Raw genomic sequence first — 13612 nt, forward strand, 5'->3', positions numbered from 1 at the left:
TGTCATTTTGTTAGCATCATTGTGTGACTTGCTACAGATGTTGCTGACTGACCACTCAACTGCCAGACAGAGTTGGTTGGTAGGTGAATGAATGAATGAATGAATGAATGAATGAATGAATGAATGAATGAATGAAATGGATTGGCAATATCAGCTGCTCATTCACTTCTTCACTCCCATTGTCTGCTTCAGAAGCAGCCCTATTTTTAGGCAGAATGAAGCAACTGCCTTGAGCAGCTGATTTTCATCCCCATAAAAGGACAGCAAATTTTGCATTACTACATTTGTTAGATTATTTTTACTATCTGGTAGGCGGGAGAAATGCTTCTAGGAAATTCAGCCTCGTATGCCAAAATAAAATGGTTGCACTTTGATATCATTGGATGAGCAGAAAATGCATTTGCTAGAGCAGCTCAATTAACTGGAGGGGGTCACTGTCTTTCATTTGCCCTTCATCAGAAGGAGAGGGTGAACCGATGAGCAAAGAGATGGTAAATGAAGTCATAAGCAGGAGGGCCGAGTCTTTTGGAGGGTAAGCTTTGTGGACCTAACACATCTCTTGAGCACCACACCACGTTGAGGAAGGCAAGGATAAATGACTGGCAAGGGGTTGGGGCTTATCCAACTGACTCTAATGGGAACTATTTCTATAAGCAGATGCATGGAAGAAATAATGGAACATCCGTTAAACAACTAAAATTTATAAAGTGGGCATACTTGGTCAGCTTTCTCTTCTTCAATCCATTTTTACTCCTGCAAGAAAAAAGATAAAGACATTCCATAGTTATGTTCCACTTCCATTTCTGTGGCTATATATTTCTAATTTATCCTGGAGAAAATCTATCTAAGTGGTCACTAACAGTCAGCACCGACTTGATGGCACATAATCATTCAATCTTTCTAATAACAGAAATGCATCAGCATCAACACTTTAATGTGCACCGTGATCATTCTTGCCTCATATGCCACAAGGGTCTAACTTGTCAATGGGTCTAATTGGGCAATGAAAACTTGCTCATCCACCTCCTCGCTCCCATCGTCTGCTTCAGAACCAGCCCTGCATTTAGGCAGAATGAAGCACCTGCTTTTCAGTCCCACAAAAGTAACATTTTTCAGTCACACTTTTAGTTATTTTATTTATTACAATATTTTACTGCCTAGTAGGAGGGATTAAAAGCAAACGGGCTCATCCGGAAAACCGAAACAGCTCTAGAATAAGTTCTTGTCTCTTGCAGGCCAAAACAATATTTGCTTAAGCCAAGGTAGATGTTTCAGTGAAGTATATTATGTGTCCTATATCACATCATACCATATCAAAGCACATACACAGTTTTGCAATGGCAAGATTCCATGTAACGACACCCAGATTTTTTAAAAATCAAAAATTAGATCTGGTTTGCAATCCTTTTTACCTTTTTATTCCAAGGGATAAAATGCATTCAGACTTTGGAAAATTCAGAGTAGTTAATCAAACATACCAAGAAAGGAAACCTGTTTGTTCAGCCTTCCCTGGCCTGGCGTTCTCCAGATTTACAACTGGCCACGCTTACCAGGGAAGTGTGGGAACAGAAGTTGAGCACATCTGGAGGACAACAGGGTGGGGGATGCTGGCTTTGATTACTGTTAAGCAGAAGAAGATAAAATGACTTACCAGGGGTTAATATAAAATGCCAAGAGATAATCAGTCCAAAGGCAGGATGGTAACAGAGTTAGGAAAGCAAAGACACTCCTACGCCTGTGCGTGTTAATAGGTAACATACACAGATTTTTTGTATAAAAAAAGAAAAGAAAAAAGCAGGATTATTAATATGGCAAACAGAAGTCAATACAGCGATTTCTCATGTGTTAAACTTGGGCAGCCAGAGACCCCAGAAGAAGTGGCAGGGGGACTGGAGGCCCCTAGGTTTGGCTGGGGGCGAGCTCTTCGTCAGGCAAACAAGTCTGCAGTTAAGGCCATGGGATGAAGGAGAGAGAGAAAAGATGCACCCATTTCTAGGATGCAGTAAATGACCGCATTTGTACTATTTCCCGTGGAAAGAGGAGCTTAGCTAACAACTGAAAGGCGGACATCCTTTAAAGTCCCAGACATTCCTGCATTATGCACCAAAAGAAGGAAGAGAGGGAGGGTGGAGAGAAGGACACATTTCATGAGTTCTTACATAAGACTGCCAAAATCTCAAGATTTATTTCAGGATGGGGGCGGGTATTCTTGAATAAGATCTCATGAAATTTGGGGGATATCACATGAAATCTCAAACAAGGTCATGACAATTCAGTGATCCCAACCCCATGTTTTATTTGATAGAATAAGGGCACCACCTGACGTCCAGTAGCTACTTCAGTGTTCACAAGTGTAACATTATCAAACTCTGAGCTATTCTGGATATGGGAGAGAGAGAGAGAGAAAGAAGAAAGAATTAAGGGTGGTAATAGTCAATGCCTTAGAAGTCAGCTTCTAGTTCTCCAGAAGGTCTTATGGAGACCTGGCTCTGTTCCCAGGCTTGGGAATAGGATATCTGTGGAGCCCTTGTTGAGTCTTTATTACAGCATGTTGGGGAATGTTGTTTTAGTCAGGGCAGTCACGTAGATTTTTAGTTGTGTTTTTAACATGTATACATGACATACTCTAAGCTGCTTAGAGTCCAAATCCAGTAAATAAATAAATATTCAAAAACTTGCATTTTCATTTAAAATTTCATGTAAAAACCATGGCCCTCCCTCTCTGAAAACGATTCCATAGCTTAGGAAAAATATTGCTTTTTCTGCAATCATATCAGTTGCTCCAAAGTTTGGAATGGATAGAACAGTTACATCCTAAGAGTACGCATTTTCATAAAGAAAAAGAAGGTGGCAGCAGTTACGGATTCTTAAGTTCAAATGGCTAAAGAGCATCCCACCCATAACTCATACAGCCAATCTTCTCCAACAGCTCACTCCTGATTGCACAAATCAGCACACTTCCAACCAAAAACAGTTTGAACTGAGCAGAACCTTACCCATTACCCTATTGATCATTACTTTTCAGTATCTACTTGACCCTGCTTCGTTGTGAGTCAAATGCTGGATGGAAGGGAGGGGAGAAATGGAAACAAAATCTTTTTTTATTGTCCCATTTGTTAGCATTATTAGAGCAGCACTGCAAGAAGAAATAGAGGTAGGGTGGCAGGAAGGGTTGGAGAATAAGGAAAAAAGAGAAGAATGCTTGGGCACATTATTTCCATGTGCATTTGCTCCTTGAAAAAGAAGATAGTGTACAAATGCAATAAATCAATGAAGACAATTGTGTACAGTTTTATTTCTAAAAAAATATTTGCAGGCAGCCCTTGTATTGAGACAGAATACCTCTCTCCCACTCTGCCACCCCTACTTGTACATTTTGAAATATATTCTGTAGCACTGGGCTGTTGAATTTTTAGTATTTCACTAACTTTAGATTTTTCAAGTCTGAGTCTTTAATTAGGGACTACTTTTGAACTTCTGTCTTTGATGCAGATTAATAAGTGCTTGATCAAAGCAACCCAAAGAAGGAGGTCAATGATTTCTGTGAACAGTTTTCTGCTTCTGGAGGCTCAAGGAGGAAGTGAAGGTTGATTAGTTCATTAGCTACATCAATATTTGTGGTAGCCGACGTTCAGTTTGGAAGTTTATTATCAAAGGACCAGCTTCAATACCATATCAAATCAACTTAGCCATTTGTGCCAGCTGACTGCACCCCATAAATACCAGAGAATTACTTCCAAATTTATCTGGTCTTCAATCTAGCCATTAAACAGTCACCCATGGGTGTAGATGCAATCCCTGATGGAATTTTTCCTTGGATAGAATAACTTTCCTTTTTCTCTTTCGCTCTGACAGCTGCATCTGCCTAGGGGATGAGTTGAACTCCTGGCTGTTCAATATGACATTATAATGCAGACAGACCAAGGCCAAAGAAATAAGAAGTTTGCTCACAGCAGTTATGTGAAAACTTTTCCTGTTGAAGGCCACATTCCTACAGAGGGGTTGGGAGCAAGTGTCAGTGATGGACAAAATCAGAACAAAACATGGATGAGATTTAAAGCATGCATGGTTTCTCTTTCACTACTTCTCTTTCTCAGAGCTATTTCAGCTATTTTTGGGGAGGGGGGCTGCATAAAATTCCACTAAAGACTGTAGGTTCTAGCTACCTGCCCTTCAACAGCCTTTTGGAGCATCTTCTCATTTTCCTTGCTGTCCACATTTGGCATGGGAATGTGGAATAAGTCTCTGGTTGACCTCCATGCTTTAGTCCAGGTGTGGATAAATTTTGGTTTGGATGGGGGCTTCACTTTACTTTGAGGGGGCCACAATGGGCTGGATTGTGATGCAAAATGGGTAGAGCCATGACAGAATGTTTGAGGAGTCAGGATTTATTTTCTTGTTTTATTTTTATTTTATTTTATTTTTTTTTAAATGACGTTCTCATGTTAGTTTTGTTACAATTTTCAGTATTTTTTTATTTCAAAAGGAAAGAAACTCCTCCATCAATTCTCAGCAACTGGGCTTGGAAAGGTACTTTGGATATTGCAAAAAAGTGTTGTCTATCCCTGCTCTAGGCAATATTTCTTCCCTTCAACCACAGGTAGCATCTATACATCCACAAATTGTGACATTATATTAATGGACAAGTGGAGATGCCAAATATTCTTACAACATGCTTCTACCATTAATAACTTGGTCTTCAGCTCACTGTGGTTTTATATCAGCTTTCTTCAACATGGTGTCCGTCAAATTGGGAGCCATGATACCAACATATTTGGAGGACACTAGGTTTCAAGCCTAACTCAACTTTGGCAAAAAAGATCTAAGTTGCATAAGTAATGGGTTAGGTTCTGCTCAATTCAAACTGTTTTTGCTTGGAAATGTGCTAAGTTGTGCAACCAAGGGCGAGCACTTATGTCCCTGATAGTGAAGGGGGAAGGCTTCCTAGGTAGAATGGATCTAACTGTAGGAAGGTCACACACACAAGCTAATACTACTGTTATTATAAGGTTATAATAACAGAACCTTGTAGGTCTGAATGTGCCTCCCCCTCCCTCTCTTTTTCATGAGAATTAGGGAGGGTCCTGCCTGAGACACTTTCTCAAATTACATTTCTGCCCCAGGCTCAGATTTCTTTTATCTGATCACTGTCTTGGTTGCAGCTCTTCCTCCTGTTCTTGAAGGTTATTCCTTCTTCCCATTAGAGGTACATTTCTCTAGCTTGGCCCTGAAAGCATAAAAGAACTGCTTAAGCATGATTGTTGTGAAGGGCAGGATCCTCAGAGTTAATTAGTAACAAATTCATTGTCAAGATCTTGTCCAGAAAATCATGGAAAACATGATTCATGAAAGTTTGAAAGACCGATGATGCCCTCTTGAGGCTGAAAAGCATGACTCTATCTTCAAATTTTCTTTGTGATAAAAAGTTAAAAGTACTAGCAGGAGTGGGGGCAGGATGGATAAAGACTGCTGTAAATTGCCACTGATAATGTTTTTTCTTAGCTAACTCTGCATCTGATGTGCTTTGTAAGAATCTGTGCTCCAGGAAACACAGCACTGCCTCCTCCAATTTTTCACCAGAACAACAAACCTCTCTCTGAGTTGGGCTGAAAGACAATGACTTGCCCAAAGTCACCCTGAGCTTCCATGGTTGAGGACAGTCTTGAACCCAGGTGTCCCTACTCCTAGTCGGCTCTCTTGCACAACAAATCAGCGAGTCCCTACTCCCAGCCCCAAGTGGCATTTTGGGGCATTGAATAGCATGCCAGGAGCTGCACGCCCCCCACGCCCCCCCACCCGAAAATGGTCTGAGGATTCCTATCCTGGGCAGACAGTTGAACTAGAAGACCTCCAAGTTTTCTTCCAGCTCTATGATTCTAAAGTTGAATTAAATTAAATTAAATTTAAAGTTCACTTAATGAAATATAGTTAAATACAATAATGGATAACTTCCCAGGTGTTTAGTAATTTCCTCTGTCACCTTAAACATTGCAGTTGGGTGACAACTTTTGGAAGACCTACAAGGGCTGCAGCCAAGTTTTTCAGGAATTGCATGAAGCCCTGGGTCCTCTGTAAACATTTATGCATTACAGCCCAAATTATATGAAACATCCCAAGAATTCTGAAGTTTGCCCTGTAGTATAAAAGGAATCAACAATGAACCTTGGGGGAGACTACGCCTTTAATTCATGATTCCTTGTAAAATCCATTATTTCTTTGTAAAATGTGGACTGTCTTTGTGAAACTATTAATGGAGCTCTTTGTTATGATTATAGATAGCCTAAAATGTGACTCAGGAAAGAAAACAGAGTATCTGCCAATACTGATTGGCAGTGTCACACCTTGTACACTAAAGAAAACTCACAATAAAAGTAATTGTTAAAAGAAAGTTAGCTGTTCTGGTTCCTTGGGAAAGAAAGACTGGCCTAGTGAGCACAGAGGCAAAGTTTTGCACATATTTGGCATATGATTCTAATTCAGAAATTCTGGCTTTGGAATTTCCCATTTTTAATTAAAACTGAAATATATTAAATAGGCTAATTGGGGGGAGTTAAATGAGGGGCTCCATGGATTTATCAGCCATGACATTCACCTTGGTGACCCTTCCCTCTCCCTTCTCTCTGTCTTTATCTCTCTCTGTACAGTCTCTCTCACGGCACTGAGAGAATAAAGGGGGTTCAATGTATTCCACCTCATCTTCTTGGAAAAAGGATGAAAACAGCATAAAGACAGAGGAAAAAAGCACACGAAGAAAACACATTACACATGAAAGCCTACTGATACATTTTAAAGCACTAATGTCACAATAGTCAACCTTCATATTCTGCTCTTTAGATAGTGCTAGGAACATCTGGGTGAAGAAAAGGCATTTCCTCTGAGACAGCACAGGCGGCCTTCCTGCAGTCTTCCTCAGCCTTTTGAAGCCATTTTTTTCAGGTTCCTTGTACCCATGGGGCCACTTTTGGAAGCACCCATAAATAAAGGGACCAGTTTTACACATATTCCTGTAAACAAAAGAGATTTCCACTTCTTTGGGGTCTGAAGCGTCTGTTCTTAAAGCCTAAGTATAACCATTTATAAATATTGTAACGCCATTTTAATTAGGAAAACATAACGCTTTCCGCTCCTTTAATAGCAATTTTGGATTAGATGATGATTTGAGATAATCTGGCCCCTCTATTCTGTTGGACTGACAAAACTGCTATGGCAAATTGTAGAGTAGCACAGAATGCTTCTCAAATAAAAATGAACTCTGTCTCTTGAGATCTCCTTATCTTATTATGTCACCAAAAATAGTACTCTAATATATTAAAAACAATGTAAAAAAGCACGTGGATCCAATGGCTAGACTTTCAATATTAATATCCATCTTAAAGCAGTCAATGTAACAATTACATAGCAAGAAAAAAGAACTTTGTTGTAAACCTTTTCAGATACACCTACCAGTTGTACGGGAGTTTCCCATCTCTCTCCAATGAAGCAAAATTCACAAAGGTACCTGCTCCACACTCCCTAGTTGGGAAGATTCAGAGTTATTATTGGTGGATAAAAAAAATCACATATCTTGGCAGAAGGAATTAACTCAGGACTATTACTTTAAACCTAAACAAGAAATACTAGACTGCTTTCCTGATTTGTTAAACATAGAAGACTGAGGATGATTAAACCTGCAGTTCCTTAGATGTTGTTGGTCTACAATAATAGTTATGTTTCCTACTATTCCTACTAGTAATGCAAATTAGGATGGGATTAGAGTCTTGAAACAAATGATTGCCCACAGCTGCCCCACCTCTGCTGTTGATCAACTCCTTGATTCAGAAAACAGTTTTGCCCCAGGCCAGAAAATTTCCCAGAAGCCAGACAACTGCATAAATGAGCTCTTTGATGGGTTTTACTGAAAAACTGTGAGGATAGTGATAAAAGATTGGCGTGAAATGTAGCTCAGGAACCCTTAGCAACCAAAGATATACGAAGATGTGAAACTAGTTCTGAAATTGATGTTGTAAGAGAAGGGGCTAGGTGGGAACTGTAAAATCATCAAGCTCAAGGCATAAAACCAACTTACTGCAGCATTGCCTGCAAGAGAGATACAGCTTCCATATACATCCATAGCCTGGGGACTACTGGAGCAACATGCAAATCAGTTACAGCTGCAGTCCTAAATATGCTTGCTAGGAGTAAGCTCCATTGAACACAATGTTGGACTCTGGACTAAACTAGATGAGAGAGATTTTGATTCAGGACTAATCCAACAATCCCTTAACTGTCTCCTGATGTTGCTAGATGTCTGTGGGATCAGAGAACTCTGATTTATACTGGCAAGATGGTGGTGTTAATTCTCAGATAAAGAATGCGAATGGAAGGGACAGGGACTTTCAAGAGAAAGACGCTTCTCTAAGTATGAGGATACTGGAAGAGATGTGGATGAGAGGGAACAAGAGAGCCATCATGTTGGAAGAGATCTTCCTCAATCTGATGTTCTTCAAACGGACTTCAACTTCTGCAATTTTGTTAACGCTGGGTCAGAATTATGAAAGTTAAAGTACCAAAGTCTGAAGGGCACCAAATTGGAGAAGACTAGTCCTGTTTCTGATTTAAGCCCAGAGTCACTTGCTGAGATGGGCGGCTATAGAAATCGAATATGAATGAATGAATGAATGAATGCAGGATCTACAGTCTACAATAGTGCAACAGCAACTCTTTACAGGTAGCAATCCTGCCTCTATTTAAATTCCTCTCCTGCTTATTTAGGCAGTTCATTTACTCATAGGTAAACTAGACAACCTTCATCACTTAACTACTGAGGTGAATCTACTGGAAACGTTAAAGCCATCAAAAATCCATCTACATCCTGTAAGTTAAATATTCATACTGCTGCTCTGTTACAGACAATTGAACTTTTACCTTCTGAGAAAACCTTGGGGTTAGAAGATGTGTTGTCCTACCTGGCCATTTGTAGGTGTTTTCTCCGAAGAACCACCAGTGTTACAAGCAAGAGCCCTATCAGAAGAATGCTCAGAATGGCAAGAATAGAAATCACCACCACATTAGGATTCATCTCCACAACTGCAGATAGGAGCAAGGGATCCAGGTTAATGAAAGAAATAGATACTAGCATTGCCATAAACTGACATGTTGAAATAAAAAGATGTGAAGTATCACCTTCTGCCAGTGGCTTTCTATGTCTAGGAATTTTCTTTTTTCTAGAGGAGGGGAAAATTCTCAGAAAATATCTTCTGAATTTTTAGACTCAGCTCGACTTCAATGAATAATGTGAATTAACCAATAATCCATACATGCTTACTTAGGAAATGGACCCCTTCATTGAGAAGGGCTTACTCCCTGGTAAGTGGATAGAGGACTGTGGCCTAAAACTGACATCCCAGTACTGCTAATGTCAGCCAGAAAACAAGTCTTAGCATAGTGACTAAAGGCTATCAAATAAAAGGGTGAGACAGATCTCCCTTTCCAAGCAGATCCAAAGTCTAAAGAAGACATCTGGATTATATCATACTGCCACTTGCTGAAGAAACTGCAATTGGCTGGGTCCTCACATTTCACTAAGCCTTAAATCATGGTTTGCAAACCACAGTTGCTGACATTACACAAGCCAAAAGCAAATAAGCCGTATCATATGCGAACCCCCCCACAGACTAAATAGATACAGGCAATTCTCATTATTCATGCTAGTTACGTTCTGTGAAAATGCCATGAATACTGAATTAACTAATGCTGAAACTTCAGCTGGGGATGTGTGCATCAGGAGGTTCCAGTGTCTTGCTGCTCCGCATGTCCCCGAATAAGTGCAACAGCATTGTGAGTACTGATTTTGGGATTACAAATACATTCTCATGAATAAACAAATTTGCAAATACGGAACCCACAAATAATGAGGATTGCCCGTAAATAAAGAACACAGATACATAATACCCATTTCCAGTATGTTTAAAATAAAACCAGTGGTTCTGGGCTAGAAACCAGGAGACTGAGTTCTAGTCCCGCCTTAGGCACAAAAGCCGGCTGGGTGACCTTGGGCCAGTCGTTCTCTCTCAGCCCAAGAGCCAATCAGGCGTAGTAGGAGAGTTCTAGTCCCGCCTTAGGCACGAAAACCGGCTGGGTGACCTTGGGCCAGTCCCTCTCTCTCTCAGCCCAACTTGGTGCAATGTAGACTAGCCTCCTCATGCTGCACCCCAGGCAACGTGACTTGTCACAGCTAAATTGTCTACACATCTGGCTGCTGGACCTCACGAGGATTTCCCAGCAAGAAAAAAGCAGCATGAACACCGAACTGCTATGCCATACGATTAAAAAAAAAAATTGGTTCTTTTGGTGATTACTCACTGTGACCACTCTGTTCAAATTAGAAATGGGAAGGGAAAACATTAAATCAGTCATGTCTCTCTTTCTCTCTGGGTATACACATGCACGCACACATACGTAAATAAAGGGTGGGGTGTTGTTTGGAATCAAAACTGAAATGTTTAGTTGGAGAATTTGAAGAACTTGGCTCACCCATGGTGGAAACTGCAATATAGGTGGGGACACTGGGGCTGTTATGACTGAAACTTGTAACACTGCAGTTGTAGGAAGTGGCAGGCAGAAGGCTGGAGACAGTTACGACATGAGAAGAAACCGTAACTGGTTCCTATATCATATTGGGAAGGAAAATAGTCTATGGTTAGCAATCTTTTGCTTATCTCTGATCTTATGCAGGATTTGAAATCAGAGGGGATTTCAGCCCTGGGCATGAACTGAGCTGTGAGTTCATTCTTAAATGTTTTTTTCTACAATGACGAAGTGATGCGGGTGCATCAGGGAATGGCCACACAGCCCACTGTTTATCTAGTCACCTCTTCCCTAAGTATGAGGATATTGCAAGAGATGTGGCTGAATCTCTCTGCAATATGGGTCCACAATAAAGCAATTCAATGACAGCTTCATCCCATTTCTACTGTGGTCTAGACTAGCAATAAACCACATCCTGCTTTATGCAAAAGTTACACGAATTGGTGCTTATGTCTCTCAGCATGCAATGTGCATAAAAGACTTGAGAATTGCAGAATAATGAGTCTAAGGGGTGATCTGTCATTCCTTTCCTTGTGGCCTTTAGCATGATTTGCTTACACATACAACCATACTGATCTTATTTAATTATATCTTTTAAATTTATTATTATTTTATTAAACAAATTCATAAGGCCACCCAACTTACACACGATGACTCCAGGCAGTTTACAGAATTAATCTTCCCTTTTAAAAGCAAGTTTTAGAAAGCATTATAGTCTGACATTTTATGCTTAGCTGAAAGCAGCAGCTGGTTATTGATATCTCTGGCATTCCTGCTTTGGGAAACTCTACAGGACTTCCCAATATGTCTTCCATACATCTAATCCCTAGTAGCATGGGATTAGGGAAGATGTAGCTCAACCTCCTGTACAATATTGCAAGTAATGGATGAGTGACATAGTACAACAAAGGAAGCTGCCTTCTGCTGAGTCAGATTACAGACCCATCTAGTTCATTCTTGTATGCTAACAGGCAATAGTTCTCCAAATGATCAACCAGAGACCCCAGCCTTTGCATGGGTTCTTTCTTAAGACAACCCATGGCTTTCAGTTGGAGTTAGCCTTGATCAATTCACTCCCTTGGGTGAGTGGGCTTAATTTTCAGTTAACACATCATTACATAATATCTAAGACAGCTAACAGAAATAATGGATTGGATTCAGACTTAGTAATACTTAGAGGAACCCAATGGAATTTAAGTTAGTCATGACTACCTTAAATCCCACTGATTTCAATGGTTCCATCCTAAGTATAAATTTCTCAGGAGCTTCTGGCCAACCACTGTGGGTAATAAGATATTGGTCTTAGTAGACCTTGATTCTAATCAAACATAGAACTTCTTACATTTCTATGCTGTAAATTTAGTTTAACAGAGTTAAAATCTCTTGAAACAGAATGTTGGGCATCAATCAAAAAAGTCCCTACCCCAAATACATCTTCAAGGAAACAAAAGTGCTAGGCTCAGCTATAATCAATTAGCTGCTAGGAACACTCAGACATAAAGAATGCTGCAAGGGGTAACAAGATAGTGAAAGTGTTAACCACAAGAATACTAACTGGAGCAATTAGGAAATAACAAGTAGCACTGGGAAATTAAGGCATTTTAGACAGCAGCTAAAAGAAGATAACAGCTTCAGATATGGTTCCTTCAACCCTTTTGAAGTCTTGAAAGTCAACATTTGCAGTGATTTTGTACAACTCCATGGAGAGTTACTGCAATGGGGAAGATATGAATAATTCACTCTCACAAAAGCTGTTTTACATGCTGAAGAGAAGAAGGCTGTACTCACTAGTCATGACTCTTGTCAAGGTTCTGACATCCAGCCAATTGCTCTCTAGGATTCACTTGAATGTGGGAAAGGAACCTGCTTGAATCCAGCTATCTAGTTCTTGATTGAATGGAAGCCTCAAACTGGGACTGTGGCTAGAGAAATATGCTGAGACCACAAAAATTGATGCTAGCTGGTATAACTCCATTTCTATCCTGTTTATGTGGTATTCTGTATATACTGCAGCCCAAGCTCCATTCCTTTACAGCATGTGGGTGACATTATAACACATGTAGATAAGGGTAGGGCTTGTGTCATTACGCCATAGTTAGTTGCTGCCTCCATATATTGCTAAGTAACAGCTACAAATGGCTTAGGAGTGGTAAGTTTCTTTTAAATTAAATCTGTGTATCAACAAAGCCAGCAACACCACTTCCTCAATTTGTATCTTTTCACTTAAAATTTACCTTTCACTGAAATATATTCTTGCAAAGAGAGGCCGGATTTCAAAACAGAGCCATGCAGGTTAGATTAAGTATCTCATGGACAATCCAAAATTGATAAAGGAAAAAAACCCCCACATACCTGGATCTTTGCCCCATGGTCTGAACCAATCTGCTGGCAAAAAACTTCAAAGAAATCAGCTACTCCTTCTTCTACCCACAAGAGAGTCACAGATGTTTGGGTTTTATTCACAGCAAAGAGTGATCTTGGAGGAGCTGGATCTGGAGACAAGAGACGAGTCCCTTTAACTGCACTTGATAGGTCTTTGGGATCCAACATAAAGAGGTGGGAGATCACAGGTGATCCAAGTTCCTGATCTCTGCAGACCTATGGATAAGTTTTCACCCTTCCCAAAGTCTCTTGGCAATAAAATGGGACTTTAAAACAGGAAGGCAGTCTGAAGTAGCATGTTTTTTTCTTCTCTTTTCAACAATTACTTAACTTCCTTTTTCAATTAACTCTTAACTGTAGTATGAGTATGTTTGTGTTTGCACAAACTTGCTGAAAATATTTTTGCCCCAGAAGGAGCAATGATTAATCCTGGAGTGATGAATAATCTCACAGTTAATGCCTCATCTGGTTTGCTTCTCGAATTACTATAAATCTAGGGTGTTAAAAATGTTCTGTATCACAATTTTGGAAGTTCATTAAAAAAATAACAAAGCAATCCCAATTCCCCCAATTCAAAGCAAAGCAAATTCAAATGTGAAAGCTGATTTCCCTCTAGTTCTTGCCTTACTAACTGCAGATCACTTCTTTTCTCCCCTTTAATTTA

At 40.0% G+C, this 13612-nt stretch overlaps 1 protein-coding gene across 1 annotated transcript in view; it reads right to left on the reverse strand.

The window, feature by feature from the left end:
- PTPRO (protein tyrosine phosphatase receptor type O) overlaps positions 1 to 13228 on the reverse strand; it is a 34083-nt gene extending 20855 nt beyond the window's left edge. Inside the window, exons 1-6 of the mRNA XM_063308494.1 lie at positions 12919 to 13228; positions 10513 to 10645; positions 8946 to 9066; positions 7444 to 7512; positions 1652 to 1735; positions 718 to 753 (exon numbers count right to left, since the gene is read on the reverse strand). Of these exons, the coding sequence (XP_063164564.1) occupies positions 718 to 753; positions 1652 to 1735; positions 7444 to 7512; positions 8946 to 9066; positions 10513 to 10645; positions 12919 to 13116 (641 nt within the window). The 5' untranslated portion in view covers positions 13117 to 13228. The remainder of the gene's footprint in view (positions 1 to 717; positions 754 to 1651; positions 1736 to 7443; positions 7513 to 8945; positions 9067 to 10512; positions 10646 to 12918) is intronic.
- Positions 13229 to 13612: the final 384 nt, after the last annotated feature.

The sequence above is a fragment of the Candoia aspera genome, chromosome 7 (genome assembly GCF_035149785.1).
Source record: "Candoia aspera isolate rCanAsp1 chromosome 7, rCanAsp1.hap2, whole genome shotgun sequence".
Lineage (NCBI taxonomy): Eukaryota > Metazoa > Chordata > Lepidosauria > Squamata > Boidae > Candoia > Candoia aspera.